Raw genomic sequence first — 24,843 nt, forward strand, 5'->3', positions numbered from 1 at the left:
TCATGTTATACCAAAGAATTGTGCCTTGCTGCAAACATCTTTCCTCAAGTGAGTTTTGCAAGATTAATAAAATAACCCATAAATTTTGAAAGCAGATCATGAATTAAGGCATCGTGTTTTCTTGCTTCTGTATACAACTATTGTGTTGTTTGAAGAAATACATGCATCACTCACTGCCCTTTGTTTTTTTCCAGATTAAAACATTTTTTTTTCCCCAAAGAGTATGATATCTGAGTCTGGGCAAGACAACCATATGACAAAATTATCACTTAAAAATTAGGCTTTAAAATTAAAACATTTTTAAAGAACATGGCTGCTGATTTTCATGAACAACAACGATAGCAACAAAAATATTTCAAGGAGCACAGGGGTTAAGAGGCTACGGATAGAGACTGCCTGGGTGTAATTCTTGAGTCCTCCACTCACAAGCTAAGTCATTTGGAACAAATTATTTAATGTGTTGGAGTCTCAAGTTTCCTCATCTGTAAAATTTGTATAATAATAGTCGCTACTTATTAGTGTAATAATAGTAGCTATAACAATAAAATGAGTCAATATAGGGAAATATTGAGAACAGTGCCTGGAATATATTTATCATAAATAACAAAATATCTTTTTTTTTTTTTTTGAGGAAGATCAGCCTTGAGCTAACATCCCTGCTAATCCTCCTGTTTTCGCTGAGAAAGACCGGCTCTGAGATAACATCTATTGCCAGCCCTCCTCCTTTTTTTTTTCCCCTAAAGCCCGGGTAGATAGTTGTATGTCATAGCTGCACATCCTTCTAGTTGCTGTATGTGGGACGTGGCCTCAGCATGGCCGGAGAAGCGGCGCGTCGGTGCGCGCCCGGGATCCGAACCTGGGCTGCCAGCAGCGGAGCACGCACACTTAACCACTAAGCCATGGGGCCGGCCATAAAATATCATTTTAATGTAACATGTACAGCCCTTTCATAATTGAATTCTTTAAGGTCCAGGAGTATATAATACAAAGGCCAAAAGAGTAAAATCAAAATGAAAGTGATAGAGTATTGAGGACAGAAATAGAACAGTAGCTTGTTTCCACGACAATATCTGTTTAACGTTTTGGTTGAGAAGCATTTTAGCAAATCGCAACAGCAGCAGTGAATATTTATTGAAAATCTACTAGGTACCAGGCCCTATCCTAAGGACTTTACCTGTATCATATAATCCTCAGATCACCACTGTGAGGTATGATAACAGCAAAGTCAAGCCCATTCTGTAGATTAGGACCTGGGATGAAAGAGCCTAAGTCATTTAAGGACATGTTGAAAGCTGAGGTCTGCTTGGGATTTGAACAGCATACCTCATTTTCTTGTGGTTCATTTTGCAGTGAACAGATCTTTGATCTAATGTTTAAGATGCAATATCCCAGCTTAACTTCATAATGCCATTTGTCTGGGGACATTTATTAAATGGGTCCCATTATGACAGCATTAGATAGTCAGTTAAATCTGTCAGTCATTCATCCATTAAGAAATTTTCCATTTCTGAATAGAGCCCTCAGTGTAAAAACACTTTAATGAATGGAAAGATTTATTTAAAGCAAAGGCCTTTCACTAGCCCCAGTACACACTAGACTTTTTTGAAGTTTTTTAAATAAATATTCACTACCTAATCACCTATAACAGTATAACGTCTACATACAAACCTTTGGCTAAACTTCTTTTGCCCTATTGAGTTATTGGGATTCTTATGAGCTTGTTTTATTTATTCAGCGGTTGAATGCCTACTAAGTGCTGAATGAAACTAATACCATTATTTGAGGAATGCTCGTGGGCTGTCTTTTCTTTCTCAAGTTGGATGAAGTCAGTAGCCTTTTTTTGTGTGAGTACAACAAATTTATTCATAATTGTTCTGCATCCGTAATAGTTTAGATTCCTCAGCCTTTATATAGGGACTTCTTTCCCAAGGCACATTTCTGGGGATTGATCAAAATAAAAACCACTGGCTTTTATTCCAAAAGCAATGACACACATATTTGTACCGATTACACAGGAAACAGTCCAGAGATGGTATGTTGAAAGATCTTAAATTCAAGTGCCTATAAATGCAAGACAATGTGGTTAAAAATAAATTATACTTCAAGCAACTAACACCAAGAGGCAGCCCCTTTTTACTGCTGTAACTTTTTTCCTTTTTAACTAACAACATTATAAAAAATATGTCTATGCTAAAAAAAAAAGAAGAGAGAACGATGCATAGTCTCCTACTTTCACTTTTTATAATCTCTTTCAAGGGAATACTTAGCCAATTACAAATGTTTGTTTTCCATTATTGGACATTTTCCTCGGGGTGTACCACAAAAGGCAAGTCATTTGGGGTCAGATGTTAGCATGAATATAAGATTAAAATATTTCTCAGCAGTGAGTCACTGTGATCTGTGAATGGGAATTAAAGTGTACCCCTCCACTTTCCACTCAGTACTAGATTTTATCATTTGTTTCTTTTTAGCATAACGTAACTAAGATGATAATTTGAAGTCAAGCTGTACCTGAACTTATGCAAACATTTAGAGAGCTTCACATTGCACAAGAACACTGGAGAAAGATTACTGGGGACCTAGTGCATCTTCTGCTTTGAATTTGGTGTTTAACTTTTATTGACTCCATCTCAAAACTAAGATTTATTATGCATTTACCATTTGTCAGTCATCAAAGATAGTATTTTTACTTTTTCTCAATTTACTGAATTTAAGGAAAATCATAATGGCACTAATTAAATTAGGAGATGAAAATTAACAGCTGTTGTACTTGTAGTAATTAGAATGTTTGGGTGTAGACACACTTTGGGGGGATCATTTTGATCACATTTACTTTCAAGGTCATGACTCAAATAATAGTGAGTCTTTGAACTTACCAGTGAACAGACAGGGCATAAGGTGACTGGTTCAGACCAGACTCCCTCCTCTGTCTTAAGTTCCATAATAATCAGTCTCTCTTATGCAAGTCAGATACAGTCTTATATCTCATTTTACTCACTTTTTGAAAAGGGATCCCTCTCTAACTTTGTCATATCTCAGTTTCTGCATCTATAAAGTGGAGATAATATAAGTATTCCTTCTTAGGTAATTGGAGGATTAAATGAGATAATCTCAGAAAAGTACATACTGCCTCGTCCATGGTAGGCATTGCAATAAATATTAGCTACTACTATCATTTTAAGGATTAAAAGACATAATTCATGCAAAAACACAATCATTCTCTTGTAATCTGAAAACACTTGTTTCTACAGGATCCTTGACTAGTCTGCTGTGACTCCTACCTAAAAGCTTTAACTCAGTAAATGAAATTATAAAAAAAAATTTCACAACATAACTTGTATTTGTCTTTGTTTACACAGCAGAGGGCTAAACAAATGTCAATTGGATAATTCTATGTGTTAGACTTGAAAAGGTGGAAGAAAGCCACTAAGAAACATGATCCTATACAAGAAGTTCAAAATTTTTCTGGAATTGTCTCTGACTGGCAGAATTATAATTTTATTAGGTATCAGAAAAAGTAGAAGAAACTTTTTAGGAGAAAGAAGATTAGAAAGGAGAGGCACAGTTGTCAAGTTTCTTCCCACATGTGTTTTGACGGCTAAGCTAAGCCTGCTTATGAGTTTAGTCCCACGAGGGACTTTCGCTGCCTATAAAATCTTGCATTGCTGAACACAAGTTGTTTTCATTACTAATGTGAGTAATTTCATTACAGTAGTTACTGTATCCCTAAATCCATTAATCTCTCTTCCACTCAACTTTGGTTTAAAAAGAATGTATTTTCTTTAAAGACTGAATATTTAGAGTTTTTCCATCATCTGGCCTTTTTCGAATCATTGCTGAATTTGTCAGGAATGCTGACCTATAAACTACTAGTCTGTCTCATATGGTAATTATTCCTCCTGGAATAAGCCCAGACTTGCACATTATACATTCCCTTTTGCTGGGTATTGGAGTCTAGATGATGTTAGCAATCAAGATGATGTTAGCAATCTGTGATTTCTAAATTGAAAACCGAAGATGGAAGCTTCTCTTTTGCTTTGCACGGAAACAAGTAATAACCCAAAAAGCAACTGAGTTTCCAATCACATTCTTGAGATCTAATCTAATACACCCATTTCAACATAATCAAATTCTTCAATAAGTGGGTAGACTGAAAATCTATTTAGTAATCCTTTGTAGACTTCTAGATTCTAACAAAAGCCACAACTATTTTCCTCCTACTCTTACAAAGAACTCTTTAAATTGACTTCTATAAATTCCCCTTTGTCTACTACTGGTTGGAAGTTACCACAGAGGGTGCTCTGTTTAATTGCTTTTCTTTCATGGCTAAAAGTAAAGATTTACCCCTGGTAGGCCTAAAACCTACAGGCATTTTTACTTTCAGATATAAATTCTTTGATATTTAATTGGTCATATATTTGGAGAGCAATTATTACATAGAGTATAATTTGAAATACAATTATTGTAATTGTAACTATAAAACTGTAATTGTAAAATACAAATTATAATTTGGAGATGGTATGATATAAATTACCAGACTGTTGTCAATACCAAACATGGAATACAGTATATGCAAAACAACATTTTAAGAAAAGACATGATACAATTCAAATAGATGATATTCTATTTAACTTCTATCAATGTTTCTTGAGAACTCACTCTGTTCATATGCATTTATTAGATACTGTGATGTGGGGTGGAAGAGGGTGGTTGCAAACGAAGACTATGACATAGTTTCTTTTTCTTTCTTTCTTTTTTTTTGCTGAGGAAAATTGGTCCTGGGCTAACATCCATGGCCATCTTCCTCTACTTTATATGTGGGATGCCTGCCACAGCATGGCTTGATAAGCAGTGCTAGGTCTGAGCCTGGGATCCAAACCTGCAAACCCCAGGCCACCGAAGCAGAGTGTGTGAACCCAACTGCTACGCCACCGGGCTGGCCCCCAAAGTTTCTATTTTGAGAGATTTATGCTCTGGCTAGAGAGGTGAAATGCAGATATATGAAAAAGCAAGAAAATAATATATGACTATAAATAATCAAGCGTTAAACAAGTACTAGAGGTTTAGAAAAGTTGAGATAGAGAAAGTATTATTGACATCCTTCAATAGTAATGGCTGCTCTTCATTGAATACCTACTAATTGTCAGGGATTTTATGTGCATTCTTTCTAAAATAAAAAAATAATAATGATACTAAGTGATTTGGGCCCAGAATCTCATACACCTAAAATTGTTTTTCTTTCTTAAATTAGAGTCTATTCATTCATCCATCCACACATGCATCTATATACACCCATTTATCCATACAAGATATCATTAGTTTGCTAATTCAGGAGTCTTATAAATTCTGGAGTGTGCTATCATAAACGTATCCTTCAAGAAGCAGAAGATGATGTGTTTCTTAATCAGCATGAAATACCACACCTTAAGAGGAGACAACACTTCAATATCATGTAAACATTCTTAAAATCTGTTACAGTAACTGAAAACAAGAGCGCTTTCCATAGCTTTTAGAGTATTCTTTCTTTCCAAACATCTAATCCATAATTCTCCAAAGCAAAGTAGGGACAAAAATACTTGTAAAGATACTTCAAAGCTAAGTGTTAAATTACTTAGCACACATCTACCAAGGTGTGAAAGCATCAGTGTCCTCCTATGTACACAAGGATTTCACCTCTATTGTTACCACAAAGAGAAATGCCATGACATAGCAAAGTGTCCCAAAGTCATCACTTTACTGCTCTGGGACTGTTCGCTGGTGTATGAAGTGAATGGGTTATACTAGAATAGTGGAATTAGACCTGTGCTCCTTGAAGCTCCCTTAGGGGCCATTGGCGGGTAGAGATACCTGCTACCCCATGTCCCCTCTCTCATTTAATCAGCATGGCTTTGTTTTAATCTTATTTATTTACTTGACATACTAGAAGATTTGATTTGTACAAAGCAATCTTCAGCTTAAAAAGACTTTGAGAACCACCAAATCTTTCTAAAGTTCCATACAGCTGGCTAATTCTCCAGATCTATGAAATTGCAAGACAATAACAGTGATTCATAATTAACTTGATTTTTCTGTCACATAGAAGACAAATGTAGATTAGAATAATTGGAATTGTTTACAAGAATAAGTGCCCTCCAGGCTAATTTGTTCTAATTATAGAATGGCTCAAATTAGAGAATGTTGCTAATTAGCTGTGAACACAGAGTGTTAAAACAAAAGCTTGTGTATACTATTCTTTTTTGTGGGTAGTGAGTGAAGGGAATGTGGTTTCTTTGCCAATTGGAAGTCTCCCATCTTAAATTCCATATTGGATGATGAAAAATATATTATCTTAGATGATTTCTCACTTAAATAACTAGTAACGATTAAAGGGTAAACTTCACATTAGCAATAGCAAAAACCTAGTATTAGAATATCCAAATCTAATCCAAATGAGAGGCTTATGTAAATTTCCCGTACATAATAATCACATATTTTGTGTGGATTTGTATTGGCTTATATATATGAGAATCATGAACAGTTTTGATTCTCATTAACAAACAATTTATGCCACAAACCGTGTGATGAATATTTTACTATTTGAATTTTAAAATACACTTAGAAAATAAACTAGCCGAATTCCTGGAGCATTCTCCTTATTATAATATAGCAGAAGAATACTGCCAGGAGCTTTGAAGGTATGTTTTTGTTCATTTAAAGAGGGTTTTATCTATTTATCCATCCATCCATCTGTCCATCCATCCATCTATTCATCCTTTACCAGACTTTTCCCCTGGAAAATAGGTAATTATATTTTAAAAGATTTTTTTTTCCATAACAACAACACAGCTTCATTTGTTCATCCACTTACTGGTACAGAGTTTCCATTTGGTCCTCTTGATCTAACCATTCTCCCTAGGACTTCGACACCATCCGATGTGACATTAGCTGATGCGTTTATTGCCTTCTCGCCCACTTGCTTGCAGTCAATAACCACTTTGGCCAAAGTCTTGCTGACAATAATGTGTAGCTGGGTGAAAATAAAGATGTTTTAGGAGGTAAGAAGCAGGAAGAAATATCAACCAAATTTACATAATTGCATGATTCATCACTAAAAAGTATGAAAGAGAAGAGAAGGGATTCTGTCACAATGCATTTTGCTAGAGGAGAAAGGTTCTATTTTTACCACCTGCGTGATTGTCTCACATTCAGGTAGCGTCTCTATTTGTATTTAATTAATACTTTTCTTTAAAGTGGCTTTGAAAGGATTCACTTTTTAAAATCTAGCCTTCCTCTAAAGCAGTAACATTTTGAAATCACAGATTTGTTGCTCTAGTTGTGTCTTTTCTGAAGGTACATTAAAATAAATCCGAAAATATTAAAATAAAAAACTTCTGATTGATTTACGAGCAAAAATTATCTAAGGTACTTCCAGTGGTTGGCAGACCACACTTTGATAATATTTATTTAATTTAGGATGAGGAGAGGAGATCTAGAATCTGAAGGGGAAAGAGGAATGCTTTCTGGTTACTCCAGGCCCAAATGAAATAAAGCCCTTTGGCTTAACAGGTGTGGTTTTCTCAAACTGAAACCTCTAGAATCTGGAGGTCCATGGTAATATATTTAGGAGTCTACACATTCTTTGTAAGGATTTGTAAAAATTTGTGTTATCATGTAGGTGACAGTCAAAGCTAAGTATATTCTAGATGAACCACATTGTAAGCAAGTTCTGCCATGAAATTTCAGTGCTTATATATATATTTCAATTTATGATGGCACTTGCCCTGAGAATACTACTGTTTGTGGCAAGCTACTTGTTTAGTAAGCTGAAAGAGTGGAATTAATAGGCAAATAATGATTCCACATCAAGTGAAAGCCAAAAGAAGCTACAAATAGCTGCATAAGGGAAGGTATCATGACGGTTCAAAGAGAAAAAGTACTAGGCACTGTTGATGGTCATGAGATACACAGTTATAGCAGCTAGGACTGTATTTGCATTGTGAGCAGAGGTTGAACGTCAGGGATGTAACATCACCTTTCATAGTAAAATAGTGTTACTTTTAATTTTATTGGTTTTATTTAATCTTCATTTATTTTTGTTTCATTGTTGCATAGGAACTGAAAGCATAAGGATTTATACCAATTTTTATTTAATGTTTTATTTAAGTTACATCATGATAAAAATAATGTAAGTCAGCAGTGGAGGCTCTTGAGAATTCTTTTTCCTTCAGCCAGGAGTTAACCATTACTCAACTGGAGAAATGTTGCCGGAGCAAATCCCCCACATTACTTGCTTCATATTAACATCTCTTTTATGATCATTTAGAAGAGTATAATTTGACTCTTGTGTCTTTTTGCGCCTTGCAACACCTTTCATTATTACGAATTACAGAAATGTTCAGGCTAGACAACTTAGCATATAATATTCATGATTTAAGAACTGTTAGGTTGTGGGAAAATTATTCATACTTTTTTAAAAAAAACAACTTTTGCTTTACAAAAGGAGACATTGAAAAGTTTTCAAAAATATTTTTCTTCTTTGGTTACATTTAAGGATTCATTTATATAATTATTAATTTTTTGAAAGAGACTTTGGAGCCATACTTCACACCCAAAGTGTAAAAAAATAAAGCCAACTAAAAATTAATGATAAAGTATTTATTCAATTATAATATAAGTCCATGAACAAATCAAATGTGATCTCTACAAATTGAATTTCCATCAAGATTTTCCACTAACAGATCTATTAATAATGTAGTTTGTTACATTATAAGCTTTTCTTTTTTCTTTGTTTGGTTGTTTGGCTTTTTTAACACTTAACAAAGAGAGAAAAGTTTTTCTTCATATAATTTTAAAAAATTTGAAGGCTTATAAATTTGAAACCTATTTTTAATGAACCTTACTTACAGGCTCTTGAGCTCTTCTCAAAGGTAAGGTAAGGTAAGCAAAGCTTAACATTTACCTAAGACTCATAAAGGATTCTTTGGAATGAGAATTACAAGTTCATGCCGATACCACAGGCTAAGATGGCAATGTTTTTTTAACACACATGAAATCTCACATGCTTTTCATCTCCTCTACAATTTTTCTGGACTACTTTGCAATAGATTCTGCCTAACCAAGAAAAGAATCATGTCAAGAGGAACTTGGTGAGTAAATGACAATTAAGTCCAAATAGCTGCTAATGGGACCATTTTGAACCAAGAACTAATAAATTTCCACCTGCATTTCATGTGTTTCTAAGATACCTTGTACTTCTGGTTGTACAGTCTTATTAAACCAGAAAAAGTAATATTTTTATGCAACTTTTCTTATGCAAAAAAGAGGAGGAATTTTGTTAGGAAATTGTTCCTATATAGTTATGTTATTTAAAACCCCAGAAAGTAGCAAAGTTGTGTAAGTTAGATGGACTTGACATGTTCTAGGTCAGGAGACAGAAGCCAAGATGAAGACTACTGTTCAACATCCCTTTCCTCACTCTAAAGGGGTAAGAAGGGCTTGGTTAAAAGGCCAGGCTCTTGGCAGCTCTACCTGGTAAATGCTCTGCTCTCCCTGCAGTCTTGGTGTTGCATTCCTTAACAGCCCAGAGATCAGTGGGGTTATTCACAAAACACAAATGAAACAGTGAATTTCGGAAGGAAGCAGGTCTACTCCGGTGATCACCAAAACTAAGTGTTTCAGAGATGTGAAATGTTAAACAACAGAGTTCTTTAAGTGCCAGGTTAAAATCAGAACAACTAAATTCAGATTTTAGAAAATTCTTCCTTAGGGTAACTTTTATGATCACAGTGATGGGTTGTCTGTATATATATAAAATATCAGTGCCATCTATCTTCACACTTTAACATGATTTGGCTAATTGAGCTCTCATCTCCATTGGTGGCCAGGTAGACCAGCAATCTTTTTTCTACATTACACACAGTGTAGTGAATTAATAACTGTCCGCTTAATAATACGGTACCCTCTACTACGTTGTTCCTCAAAGTGGGAACCTGGACCACTTCTATTAACATCTCCTGGGGTACTTGCTAAAAAGGCACGTTTCAGGGTCCCCTCTCAGAACTACAAAATCCGAATCTCTGGGCACTGTTAACAAGCCCCACAGGTCATTCTGACTCCAGTTGTAACTGGAGATCTCAAGCTTGTGGAATTTTTAAAATATCTTTCTGCTGCCTTGCTCATAGCAAATAGAATAAAGAATATACGTATCTAAGGCATTACTCACTTTGTGAAAGCTTCCATAGAAAATTTTCTTAACTTCAGGTCCTTCAAAAGTAGCCGTTTGAAAATCCCCACTGTAGTCATAGTTGAAATATGTTAGGGTTTTCCCACCATCTAATCAAATAAAGAAAAATAAAAACCCTTTAGAAAGAATTTAAATGGGTAAATAGTTTTTCTAAAATTCAACTCAAGACTGAAAATAATGCATCCATTGTTTTGAGGCTGTGTTTAGACCAGAGTGATGAGTAAGTAAGGAAATGATCTATGGGCCTTGGGTTGCCCCAGGCTTTCAGTTGGCCAGATTAACCAATTTAACCATGTGGTGATGATGGTGAGGCAAGGACTCCTAAACATACTCCTTTCTCTGTTCTCCCTGTACTCTCATCCCTATCACCCTCCTGGGAGATGGTTGTCTGAAACTGGGAGTAGAGGCAGACAAAAAGGGAGAATGAAGTTAACCAAATCTTAAGAAATAGAAACCAGACTCTTTACCTTATTAACCCACTGGAGCAACCAACTTTCCCAGGACATGCGTCTTATGCCACCCCAAAATAGTGATATTCCAATATGTCTTTTGGTGTGTGTGTGTGAGGAAGATCAGCCCTGAGCTAACATCCGTGCTAATCCTCCTCTTTTTTTTTGCTGAGGAAGACAGGCTCTGAGCTAACATCTATTGCCAATCCTCCTCCTTTTTTTTCCCCAAAGCCCCAGTAGGTAGTTGTATGTCATAGTTGCACATCCTTCTAGTTGCTGTATGTGGGATGAGGCCTCAGCATGGCCAGAGAAGCGGTGTGTCAGCGCGAGCCCGGGATCTGAACCCGGGCTGCCAGTAGCGGAGTGCACGCACTTAACCGCCAAGCCACAGGGCCAGCCCCTCCAATATGTCTTTATTATGAATAAATGAACAAACAAAACCTTCCTAATCTTGAGTACTTCATGTTACAAGGAGTATTTTATCACACACACACAAAAAAATAGGAATATTTTTCTCCCGAATTCCTTCTTAGGCTAAAATTTAATTCTTTACTCAACTTTCATAAGGAACAAACTAGTCTTAATCATTTTGAGAGCCTTTGTTTTCAAGTCATGGATGTATACAGAGTTAGTTATTTATGCTCTTTTAATCTACAGCTTTTCCTTAGTTTCAATATCAATGCAAAATGGGTTCAAAATACCACATTTAGTTGTTGATTCATTTCCATGTACTGAAAAGTCCTTTCACAAATAGTTGGAAATAAGCCTAAAATATTTTCCTCATCCAAATGTTTGAGTTAGCACCTAACAATAGCCACCAAATTTTGGTTTCTAGCTTGAATGGAATCCTAAACTAAAAATATATTTAGAAAACTCAAGGATATTAACCAAAAACTTGATGATCCTCTTAAGTGAACATCATGTGTGATATCCAAGAGCATGAGGTTAAGAAGCTTCCTTCATTGGTTCCCCCTCAAATTTCCAATCTCCAAACAATGCAATTTCCCAGTCTTCAGACCTATTCTTTTCTCTTTCTAGACTTACTCTCCAAATGATCTCACCCGGTATCATGGCTTATATATCATACATATACAACTTCCAAATTTATATCTCCACCCTAGAATTCTTCCCAAAATATGCTGTCAATCTGATTTTTTTTCCCCTGGAATATGAAATAGGCATTGTGATATTGTGATTTATGAGAAATATATATTTGGTCATTTGAATGGTTTTTAATTTGGTTTTTTCCACAGTTTGGTTTTAATCCACATTTCCTGGATAATAACACTAAAGATGTCTTTTATTACATTAATGAGGTGACTTTTGGAAAGCCGTTAGGTAACCAAAGGATGGAGGGCTGGTTGCTAGGAGAACAAGCCATGCAAATAGAGGGTTGGAATTTTCAGTCTCACCCCATTCCCCTCACCTCCAGGGAAGGGAGGGGAACTAGAGATTGAGGTCAATTGCGAAGAGCCAATTATCTAATCAATCATGCCTATACAATGAAGCCTCCACAAAACCCCAAAAAGATGGGGTTCAGAGAGCTTCTGGGTTGGTGTACATGTAGAGATTGGGGAGAGTGGTGCACCTGGAGAGGGCCTGGAAGCTCTGCACCCCTTCCCCCAGACATTGCCCTGTGCCTCTCTTCCATCTAGCTGTTCCTAAGTTACATCCTTTTATAATAAATCAGTAATCTAGTAAGTAAAATGTTTCTCTGAGTTCTGTGAGCCACTCTAGCAAATTAATTGAACCCAAGGAGGAGCTTGTGGGAATCTCTGATTTATAGCCAGTTGGTCAGAAGCACAGGTAACAACCTGGGCTTGCAACTGGTCCCTGAAGAAGTGTGGGGCAGTCTTGTAGGACTAAGCCCTCAACCTGTGGAATCTGACTCTATCTCTGGGTAGATAGCGTCAGAATTGAGCTGAATTCTCGGACACTCTGCTGGTGTCCGAGAATTGCTTGGTGTTGTGTGGGAAGCCCCCCACCCCCCAACACACATGTTAGAATTGGATCAAAGAACCCAAAAAAGGCATCTCCACTTATCATATCCATGTGCAAAAAATGACTTCTGGTCCCACTCCTCCCAGTGATCTCCCTCCCCACCATCAACCTTGCGCTTCCTGCAGTCTTCACTGTCTACTAATTGTCCCTCTCCACCTTGCTCACTACTGAATCCCAGAGCCTAGTGCTGGCACAGAGTAGGAACTCTGAATATTTGTTGAAAGCATGAGTGGATAAATGAATGAATCAACTGTTACATAATTCACTGTTAGTATTTACACATGGCTTAAGATAAATGAGTTACTCTACAAATACACAAAACAAGCAAGATGGCATGCCACATACATTACTCACACATGTATGTGCAAATATTATATAAATAAATATACTTACTATCTAAAATGACTCCAACCAATGGGTCAGAATTTTTATTTAAAATCTCCCAAATAGCAAATGGCTCCTCTGGAGTGTCGGGAAGAATCCGGAATAGAAAACTGATTGTGTAATCAGAGGGCAATCCTTCTGGATGCAAATACCTAAAAACAGAAAGAAAACAATATTTTATCGGATTCTTTCCTCAAAAAGTTATTTATCTGATTATAAAAGCAAATATTCTTTCATCATACAAGACTTGGAAATACAAAAAAGAAGAAAATAACAGATCACCATTAATCCCATCCAGAGGTGATCATTGTTTCGGTGTGGTGCATTTCCCTCCAATTTTTAAAGAATGTCTGTAAGTATTTATCCAATTTATATAATTTTGCACCTTTATTAGCCCTATTTACTATGCATTTAATATTGCCTTAAATATTTTTAAAATCACGATGTTTAATGTCTGTATAATCTTTTTTTTTTGTTTGGCTATTCCATAATTTATCTAACTGGCAACTTCTTATTGAACATTTAAGTAGTTTCAACAGTTTTAGTATTATAAATAATGCTTATCTATATCCTTTTGTAAAACTTAAGGCCTTGTAACTTTCTACCACACGTTGTAGTTAGCTGCATTCCTGTCTATGCTTCGTGCTCTGATGCACCATCCAGATCCGCCTTCAAGAATTAAGGATATATTACTCCTGCTACTGGGAGGGATGTCTGTAGACAGCCCTCAGATATCAACTCCCTCCAGTAATTGCCTCAGCTGAAGAAAGATGCATCTCTCAAGGTCATGCCGACTCTTCTATGGCACCTGTTTTCAATGATGGGTCTTTGAGGGGAAATAAGGACCAGAGCTTCTCATTCCATTGGAGATAGTTCCATTTTCAGGACTCCTGTGTGTGAGTCAACTGAGGCTTTACTAAGACTGCTTCACAGCTTGACTTCTCTCTCTGCCTATCCTACTTCCTTCCGTTCCCTTCCACAAGAGCACATCCTCATCAATTTCCCTGCACACTAATCTCCACCTCTGGATCTGCTTCCTGGGGAACCCAATCTGCAACACGATCTTGTCTCTCTAACAATTAAGCAGATCACTTATATACTTTTAAATGTTTCCCTCAGGCAACAAATATAATGCTTTACATATATAGGAGCCCCATCATAGTTCTTAATTAAATGGATAAATTTGTTAATATGTGAGAATTTAGCATGGATTTTAAAATGAAAGGTTGATTTGCATAGAGAAAAATATTTCCTTCATTTATTTATTTACATAGTAGTTAGTTCATTCATTCATTCAACAAATATTTATTGAGTGCCTACTATATGCTAGACATTGTAATAGGCATTTAAGATACATCAGTGAATAAAACTGATAAGTAAAACTGATAAGTAACTGACAAGCACTTAAATTCTAGCAGGGTGGATTTTACAGTATGTTAGAAGATAATAAGTACCATAGAAAAACAAAAAAATAGAGCAGCATGGTGAGGATCAGGAATGCTGGAGTGGATTATTCTGCAATTTTAATCAAAATCATTAGCACTGGCTTCACTTAGAAGGTTCATTGAGAAGGTTACATTTGAGGAAAGGTTCACTGAAAAGGTTATATTTGAAGAAAATCTCAAAGGAGACAAAGACATCCAGTCAGTGCAAAGACATCAAAGTGTGCCTAGTGTGTTTGGAGAACAGACTAAACGAGACAGGAGGTGAAGTCAGAGGTAATAGGTACCCAGATAATGTAGAGCCCTATAGGCCATTCAAGAGCTTTGACTTTTATTCCAAGCAGAATGGAGAATCATTGGCAGATTTTGGAGTGACATGATCTGATTTACATTTTAAAAGAATCACTCTGAATGCAACTTGGGCAATAGACTCCAAGAAGGTAAGGATGGAAGCAGGAAGACCAATGAGGAGGCTGCTGCAATGATCTAGGGAAGAGACGATGGTGGCCCATATTGGGCTGATGGCGGTGGAGGTGGTGAGAAGGCATGACAATAGGATTTCTTGATAGATTGGATGTAGAATATGAGAGAAAGAAAGGAGTTAGGCTTTTTTGCCTGAGAAACCAGTTAGACGTAGTTTTCATTAATTTAATTGAGACGGAGAAGGTGAAGTGAAGCTGCTTCTGGAGGGAGGATCAGGGGAATGGTACTGAACGTATGAAGTTTGAAATGCCCATTAGATATCCAAGTAGAGATGTCTGGTAAGCAATTGGATATGCAGGTCTCAATTTGGGGAAATAGATCTGGAGTGGAAATACAAATTTAGGAGTCCTTGGCATATAGATAGTGCTTAACATTATGATGCTGAAAAGATCCCTAGGGAGTAGGTATACACAGAGAAAACAAGGAGACCAAGGAGCAAGACCTGGTCCCTCCGACCTGAAGAGGTGGAGGAGAAAAGAGAAGCCAGTATTGAAAAGGAACAGTAGTAACATAGGCAGAGACTCAAGAGAGTGTGTGTCCCCAAAGCCCAGTGAGGAGAGCGAATCCAGAAGAAGGAAGCGACTAAATGTGTCAAATGCTGGTGAACAGTTGCATAAGATAAGGGCTGGGAGCCAATGTTTGGATTTGCAAGGTGGAGGGCACTGCTGACCAGAAGAGCAACTTCAGTGGAAGTAGCAGAGGATTTTCCCTTTGGCAACTCTCATTTTTGCTAGACCTCCAGGAAGGATTTCTCAAATGCCCATTTTAATATTCATCACTACACAGTGTAAAAAAACCTGCCAAAAGGTAACATCAGATGTTGGCTTTATCTAAAACCACATATATTCTGTAGCTCAAAGACATTTACAACAGTTTCTAGAAAATGAAGCTATATCTATAACAAGAAATATTTTAAATTATTAAAAGAGGTCTACTTATTTCAAAATTATTCCCCAAAATGAAGCACAATAAAATAATTTGGATAGTACTGCAATAGGCTAGAATGTAATAAACAATATTTTGGAAGAATATAGAAGAGCAATTTGTTTATAAATTGGATAGATTAATTTAATACTCTAATATGATGTCTCCCACTTTTTCACATATATGTACACACTACATCAACATTTGGACACTGAAAATGTTTTACATTAAAATACTGAAGGCATTTTGAGACAAAAACAAATGTCGTTTTGGGATGTAAAGTAGCAGATAACCCTTAAACCAGGAATTCCCAACCTGTAATCTCAAGTACCTCCAGAGCCTGCAGAATTGCTGCAACGAGCCCCAGGAATCCCTATGTGCATCACAGACTATAAAGCGACTAGATAATGTGATTTTGACATAAACCTGATAATACTCTTCAATTCTATGGAGTTGCTGTGTGATTACCCAAAGATAAAAACTCTCTGAATTCATGGCACTGGCGTGAAGTGGTTCAGGGTGTGGGCTCTGGGGCCTGATTCCAAGTGCAAATCCCAGCATTGTCACTTAACAAACTTAGTGATCTCAATCAGGTCATTTGGCTTCTTTGTGCTTCAGTTTCATTATTTATAAAATTGAGATAATAAGTGAATCTACTTCATAGAGTTGTTTGGAGGTTTAAGTGAGTTAATATACATAAGCATTTAGAATCATGCCTGCTATATGGTACAGCTATGTAAGTACCAATGATCATTATATATTTTCTCAGATCAACAGATATTAAAGTTCAACCAGCACTATATGTGAATCCGATGTTTTAAACAAAGAAATCTAAACAACATCTCTAAAAGTCATGGAAAATCCTACCGGGAACTATTACAGCATATTCCAAGTTGACATCATTTTTACGTTGAGATATAATAAATGATTGGCTTTAATATCTTGCAATGGAAACATACTTGGTTGGTTGGGAAACCAGGGCATCTTTATGAATTTGGTAACAAGGATACACATTGAAGGTACCAGGTTCCATAGAAACTCCTTTCACCGATGAAAAATCCTTTTCAACCAAACCAAACATTTCCATCATCTTAAAACCTATACAAAACAAAAAGATAGAGAAAAAGAATAAACAGGCATTTTAGGACTTGAAATTTCAAGATTAGTTTATTAATGATTAAAAAAAGATTCCAAATGGGAGTTATTTAATATATTTGTATTTGGAGAAATTGTGATAAGGCATACCTGCAATATCAACGCCATCTTTGTGCACCAGTGGGCAGGCTGGAAAACAAAACAAACAATATAAAACCTTAATTTGGATATTTCCCAAACATATTCTTTCTCTGTCCTGAGAGTAGGAAGCTAACATAATCTTTCTGGAAGTCAGTTGTGGAGGGAATCCGAACCAGATGTGGCTATGGTCTTCTGTGGATTCCTAAAGATTGAAATGCTCTTACTTCTACTAAAACCAAAGGGCCACAGCTTCCTTCTGCTCTCCCAGGTCCATTAAAATCTATGGCGATCACTTGAGAGCACTTCTAATGTCTTACCCTGAAGAGCAGTCTTAAAACATTTTTGAAAACTATTTGCTACAACTACTTAAGCAGAGTTGCTTTTAAACACAGACTCTCATCTCATTAGGGAAAGTCTTTATCAACCTAAAACTCTAAACTAGGGAGAGGGGAGGTTTACTTCCATGCTCAAAACCATAAAACCTAGTGTCTGCCTAACAAACAGCTTTGCAAGTCAATATTCTTTCCTCAGATCAAGTTGGGACTCACTCTTTAACCAGTACTAAACATTTCAGCCTTTCAACAAGATGAGTAAGTACAAATTCCAAAGAACTAACTTGCTGATGCGGTTTCGCAGACAAAAGTAATCAACTCATCTTCAATTTTCTTAAATGCGTCAAAGTCATCCACAAAGAAGACGTGACGAGCGCTGGGCTTGCTGCCAATGCTAACCAACTCTGAGTAATCTGCATCAGCCACACCAACGGCAAAAATGCTGTAGCCTGTAGGAGAAGGCGAACAGATGTCTAATTACTTAAATTGCACAAAATACATAAAAGGCATGTCCAAATGTTTAAAATATGTTTATTAAGGAGGGCTAGTGGGGGTGGATAATTCATTCATTACAATTCATCAGCATTCTTTATGCACATATTTCATTATATGATAGTTATCCCATCATCCCCTAAAGAAATTTTCCATTTTAAAGAAACTCAAGAACGTCAATGCCACGATTATTGCTTCAGATAAAATAGTTGTCGTTTGAATAACATCTTTACATCTGTATATTTTTAATAATTATTTTAAGATTTATGGGATGAAGTGTACTTGAAATAGAGAAACTTTTTCTTAGTCTTTTTTTTTCAGATATAGAAATGGAGATATTAATAGGCTTTGCAGCCTGAGGTGGGTCATGGTTCAATGCTTGGCAAATAAATATTAAACTAGTATTTGCCAGGCATATCTTATATAATGTAATCTTCACTATAGTCCTTTGAGAATCTCCATTTGCCAGATGAGGAGGCTGAGGGTTTCTGTGATCAGGTTCCCTCCCTGGCCCTTTATAATAGTCTTTTTCATGGTACTGCACTTAATTGCTAGAGTTTCTTATACAGGGCATCCTGTATGTAACAAAAGGATTAGAGAAAATACAGCAAAATAATACATTTGTAACCTAGAAAGTATTTTTTAAATCACATTGTCCAGTTAATACTAAGAAAGATTTAGAAACACTTAAGTCATGCTGATGCAGTCTATAAATTTGTATTCACAAAACAACGATGCTAACATTATTATTGCTAGCCACTGTTGTTTATATAAAACTTACCATCTGATTGCATCTCCTTGGAGATTTTGTACACATCGTCTTGTGATCTTCCATCAGTGATAACCACGATGACCTTTGGGATGCCTCTTCTGGTACCTGACTCTGCAGCAAACAAGGTATCTCGGACATGCTTAATTGCTTTTCCTGAAACAAAGCAAGGCAGCCATTCAATTTCATTCCCTCCCATTTTTTTGTGGTTTTTTTTTTTTTTTTTTTTTTAAGATTTTATTTATTTTATTTTTCCCCCCAAAGCCCCAGTGGATAGTTGTGTGTCGTAGCTGCACATCCTTCTAGTTGCTGTATGTGGGACTCGGCCTCAGGATGAACGGAGAAGTGGTGCCTCGATGCGCACCCGGGATCCGAACCCGGGCCGCCAGCATCGCAGCGCGCGCACTTAACCACCAAGCCACAGGGCCGGCCCTGTGGTTTTTTTTAAAAAATGATTTTATTGAGGTCATATTGGTTTATAATTTTGTGTAAATTTTAGGTGTACATTATTATATTTCAGTTTCTGTATAGACTGCATCATGTTCACCACCAATAGTCTAGCTTTTATCCGTCACCATACAGATGTGCCCCTGTACCCCTTTCACCCTCCCCCCACACCCTTCCCCTCTGGTAACCACATCACTTAATTATTAGGGAAATGCAAATCAAAACTACAATGAGATATAAACTCACACCTGTCAGAATAGCTAATATTAAAAAGACAAGACATAACAAGTGTTGGAAAAGATGTGGAGAAAAGGGAACCTCATATACTGCTGGTGAGAATGCCAACTGGTGCAGCCGCTATGGAAAACAGTGTGGAGATTTCTCAAAAAATTAAAAATAGAAATACCTACCATTTTTGTTTTGCTGGGGAGAGAAGGGTGGGAACAAAGTTCTTGAATCAACGAAAAATATTTTTTAAAAAATCGATATTACTATGCCTCAAAAAAATCATTTCAGTAATTACTAATAATTAGTTACTTTAGGACTTAGCTGGGCTTTTTTTAGTCTTACCTGTTTTTGTATTTCCTCCTTTGTATGAAACATGTTTAATTGCATCAAGAAGAGTCTCTTTGGTTTTGTAAGCATTCAGTTTAAATTCTGTTCTGGGGTCATCAGTGAACTGAACCATTGCAACCTAGAAAGAGAAGGTGTATTTGTTTTTACATGTATGTAGACTTCCTCTAGGCCAGAGAGCCCACATGATAGCATGATTACACCTACAATTTTAACTTCTTTTTTACCCAATCCACAATCTCCTGGGTTTAAAATTGCATACAAGTTATATACCAAATCTGACAACACATTCAATAGCATTTTTTTCTCTAAGTACTTTTCAGGAAGTATTTTATTTTAAAAATCTGTCTCTCTTGGGCCGGCCCTGTGGCTTGGTGGTTAAGTGCGCGCGCTGCAATGCTGGTGGCCCGGGTTCGGATCCTGGGTGCGCATCGAGGCACCACTTCTCCGTCCATCCTGAGGCCGAGTCCCACATACAACAACTAGAAGGATGTGCAGCTATGACATACAACTATCTACTGGGGCTTTGGGGGGAAAAAATTAAATAAATAAAATCTTTAAAAAAAAATAAAATAAAAATCTGTCTCTAAAGCATGTAGGCCTTTTGCCTTCTCATTTGACAGAGGGAAAAATGGCAGCCTAGGCCTTGTAACTTGACAAAGGTCAGAGAATCAGAGTCCGATTCTTTACAAGGATTTCCTTATGAAGCAAATCTGTGAAGTAATTACTACTATTCTACCATTTTACAGAGGAGGAAACTGAGGCACACAAAGTCAAGTAACTTGCATAAGATTATAAGAGTAGTCATCGGCAGAACCAACAGTTGAAGCCAGGTATATTCTATTTCAAAATCTGTGTTCTTAACCACTACAATATAAATCTCCCTGGCTTCATTTCCTACCATTTGCTGTTATTCCTGTGGAACTTTGGGGCCATTTTTAATTTATTGTTTTTTTGTTCATTTTTCAGAACTACGATGGAGGAAGTAAATACAGCATCTTCAGAGTGCTTTCTTTGATTTTGTGAGCTTTCAACTGCTACCAGTTTATCAGGGTCTACTGCAGACATCACCATCTTTAGGAAACCTCCTCCGATTCCTTTCTTCAAAACAAATTTCTTCCTCCCTGAAATGCCTCAACACTGTATCTATTCTTCTCTTATGGTACCCCTTACATCCAAAGTTTCTCAGCTGTTCCTCCAAAACATATTTCAAATCTGTTCATTTCGGTGCACTTCATTGCTACCATGCTAGCCCAGGCCTCCCTCATCTCTGTGCTGGACCATGAGAGCAGCATCCTAACTGGTTTCTCCACTTCCGCTCTGACCCTTATTAGTATTTCTGCTCCACAAAGCAGTCAGAATGATCTTTTTTAAAAAGCACATCAGATCTTCTCTTGTTAAAACTTTCCAGTGGCTTCCCATTGTGTTTATGATGACACCCAACTCGTTCAATGGTTCATAAGACTCAAGATGATCTGGCTTTGCCTATTTCTTCCACCTCTTCTCCCCCTCCCCCCGCCCCTCCCCCGCCAATGTCCATCCACTATATTCTAGCCACAAGTTTTAGCCTCTGAAGCCTCATAACTCATTCTCACCTTAGGCCCTTTGCCCTTATAATTTCCCCTGTCTGGAAATTCTAAGCTCAAATCTTCTCTGCATCATTCATATCTCAGTTCAAATGCTGTCTCCTCAAAGAGGCCTTTGTTAACCACACAATGTAAAATAACCCCCACACACAATTTAAAATAATCTTCAGTGAATTTAAAGCACATAACTTTATTTTCATAGCTCACATCCCTACATTGTGAATTTATTTGTTTGCTTATTTATATCTGTCTGCAATCTTCCTCCTCTCCCTGCCTTTAAGAATATAAGCACCATGAAATTAAGGACATTATCATATCCGTTATGTACTATAATTTACTAAAGTACTACACCTGACCATAAAAAACCCTCAATAAATATTTGTTGAATGAATAAATTAGTTTTATAGTCTACTTGATCTATTGTAATTTGTGACCACAACCTCTCTCTTTCAAGATTTTAATGTCCTCGAGGACAGGAAAAATATTGGGTGTATCCGTAGAGGAGATACTCTATCTGAGTATATAAAAGAAACATCTGCTGACATGGCCATTCTACCCTGTCTTAGTTTGCTGAACTCAATAGCTTTTAAAAATTAGCATCTTCTCAAGCCCTATCAGGCATCAGTAAGTTGCTTCTACCCAGACTTTTATAGCCTCTCATTTAGGGTTGGATCCAATTGTTACAGTTCTTTACCCAAGTCCCCTGACAAGCAGCCATAATAATAGCTTGGGATAACTTTTTGACACACAAAATGAATTAAAAATTGATCTATTAGCCTTACTTGAGTCCCATCTGCACCAATCTTGTCCAGTGCTCCAACAGTGCTAGACAGAAAGTTAATGATCTTATTGAAATTTTCATCTCCAATGCTCCAGGATCCATCCACCATAAACACTAGGTCTGCCTTGGCAGCTTTACATACTAAAGACAAAGAATGAATTTTGAATCAGAGACAAGGGGAAAACAGCAGTTATTAAACCAACAAAGCAGATGATGATTTCCCTCCAGTAACTAGAGCTCTTTCCCAAAGGAAAGGTATAAATCATATTCCAAGCTCTTGTTCACTATGCTTCCTGACCATCATTTCTCTGCTATGCTCAAGGTTCCTATTCGTGACTCAGAAGCTTCTATTGAACATGTGGAACAGAGAAAAAAAAAATCCACCAGGGCCGGCCCCGTGGCTTAGCGGTTAAGTGCGCGCGCTCCGCTGCTGGCGGCCCGGGTTCGGACCCCGGGCTCGCAGCTATGCACCGCCTCTCCGGCCATGCTGAGGCCGCGTCCCACATACAGCAACTAGAAGAATGTGCAGCTATGACATACAACTATCTACTGGGGCTTTGGGGGAAAAATAAGTAAAAAAAAAAAGGAATCCACCAATCTCAGCCACAAAGAATAGAAACGAGAGAATAGAAAAATGTGGAACTAAAGTGATTTAGAGACAGAAACTTCAGCAAACACTCTGTAGTGCCTACTGATTAGAAGGAAGTCCAAGCTATCACTCTGAGCACTCTGTCCTCTGCTTATTGAGTTAGTAACTTCAGAGAGATTCAACTTCAGAGGGAAGACATGTGACACAATGTTCTCTTCCCCTTCATTAGTGTCGATCATTGTGGTTGACTCTGTTTTACGATGAAACAAACAATTTACTCTTCAATAATCTGAATCTTTTAATCTCAGACCAGTTGCACACAAATATTCTGTGTGATAATGTGCCTTTCTCTTTTATTTAGGGAAAAAAACTCAATTGCTTTTTATCTTAAGTGGAACTTTATTCTCTTAAAGCTATTTATAATGTAAAATAAACATCTCCAAGTGAGGTAATACTCCAGGGACAATAAGGATCCGGTGAGGTTGTTCTCATGAGTGTGGTGATTATTAAAATTTTACAAATTTATGGTTTGAATTTAAAGCTGAAAAGAATCTCAAGATCTGCTCATTATAAGCCTATAAAAGAAAACCTGGTCCTTTGTTTCCAAGTAAAGATGAAATCAAGATTAGGTTTCACCTTTGAAGTGAGAGCAAAATCTATTTGAAAATATACTCAAAATGAAAATTTTACTTAAAAAGTCAAAGAAAAAAAGAAAATACAGCAAAACACATGAAGGAATTACCTCTGGGATATGAAATTGTGTTTTTAATTTTCTTCTTTGTACTCTTTTCTACTTCTTAATGTTTGTTTAATAAATATTCAGTGTGATTTTAATAATAAAAATTTACAGGATTTTTAAATTAAATACACCCAGGAGAAACAGAACCTAAAGTGAATAACACATTCCAATTGCAAAAGTCCCACTGTCTAAAACCATCATGATGAAAACTTTAGGACCAATATTTCTACTTTGTCAATCCTTACTCTCACAGACTCTTCGAAATTGCATGTCTTCCATGAGAATTCATGAATGTTTACTGAATGATATCCATGCTCAGCTATAGATAAAAATATTCTGACCTCAGAGAGTTCTGTAATATCTGTACCAGAAATGTCTAATTAGGAAATTCATCAATTAGGATTCTGTTTTCAGTTCCAATAGTGAAAATAATTATGGATATTAAGACTAGAAAAGGCTAGATACGAAGATGGAAGAAGAAAGAGTCTGCCTTCCCGATAGAGTAAATAGTATTAAAAGATGCAGGACAGCAAAAGACATGTATGGGAAACCCTGAGTTGTATAATTTTGCTGTTACCTAACATAGTCTGGGAAATGATGCCACAAAGTAGGTTGATCACTGAAGAATTTGCATGCTGCTAGGAGGATGTTGAGCTTTAGTAGAGTTTCTCATTGCCTCTTTGTTTCCCTGACCCTTACACTCTCCAGTATCTGTCCCCACTGACTTTAAGCTTCTGTAAGGCAAGAACAACTTATTTTTTATTGTATCCCTGATATGTAACAGGGACTTTAATATGCACAATGAATGAAAGAACTCTTCCAATATAACTTTCCAACTACACATTCTACCTTTATCCCCTCCTTCCTCTAGTCCGTCCTCCTCATCCCACCAAGGTTATGTTTCTCAAACATAGATTTCCTTGGGTCACCCTCCCTTCATAAGACTTCTCATGGCACACTGTTTACTATAGGATAAAGCCCAAACTCCTTATTCTGGCACACAAACCACTTCATAACTCTGTCTTCACCCCTTTCTCTGTGCCACACTAAAGCACTTACAGTTCCCCCAAATACAATTTGTACTTAGATCAGTCCATGACTTTGAGTGCTATTCTTCCCATTATTTACCTGCAAAACTCTTTCTTCAAAATGTAGATCAAATTCCTCCTCATCCTTTATAATTAATTAACCTGCAGCAGCATTAACTGTTCTCAATTCTGGACTACCATAGTATAATCTCAATTTTCTAACTCATATCCTTGACTGGTAATTATCTAGGCAAGCACCTATTTCTACTGCAATAATGAGAAGCAAAGAGCAGCAATCATATATTATTATTGCATTCCAAATGCCCAGCATAAGAGCTTTGAAAATGAATAGTAGGGTTAATAAAT

The 24,843-nt window shown here is 36.8% G+C and overlaps 1 protein-coding gene across 8 annotated transcripts in view; it reads right to left on the bottom strand.

The window, feature by feature from the left end:
- The window catches only part of COL14A1 (collagen type XIV alpha 1 chain), a 227,104-nt gene that overhangs the window by 67,777 nt on the left and 134,484 nt on the right, over window positions 1-24,843 (bottom strand). For all 8 annotated transcript variants that reach the window (XM_087447497.1, XM_087447499.1, XM_087447496.1 and 5 more), the window contains 9 exons: window positions 22,123-22,262; window positions 19,752-19,875; window positions 18,747-18,890; window positions 17,758-17,922; window positions 17,151-17,189; window positions 16,865-17,003; window positions 13,066-13,208; window positions 10,202-10,311; window positions 6,848-7,006 (listed from right to left, as the gene is read on the bottom strand). In XM_087447497.1, the coding sequence (XP_087303623.1) occupies window positions 6,848-7,006; window positions 10,202-10,311; window positions 13,066-13,208; window positions 16,865-17,003; window positions 17,151-17,189; window positions 17,758-17,922; window positions 18,747-18,890; window positions 19,752-19,875; window positions 22,123-22,262 (1,163 nt within the window). The remainder of the gene's footprint in view (window positions 1-6,847; window positions 7,007-10,201; window positions 10,312-13,065; window positions 13,209-16,864; window positions 17,004-17,150; window positions 17,190-17,757; window positions 17,923-18,746; window positions 18,891-19,751; window positions 19,876-22,122; window positions 22,263-24,843) is intronic.

The sequence above is a fragment of the Ceratotherium simum genome, chromosome 23 (genome assembly GCF_057802395.1).
Source record: "Ceratotherium simum simum isolate JZ-2026a chromosome 23, ASM5780239v1, whole genome shotgun sequence".
NCBI lineage: Eukaryota > Metazoa > Chordata > Mammalia > Perissodactyla > Rhinocerotidae > Ceratotherium > Ceratotherium simum.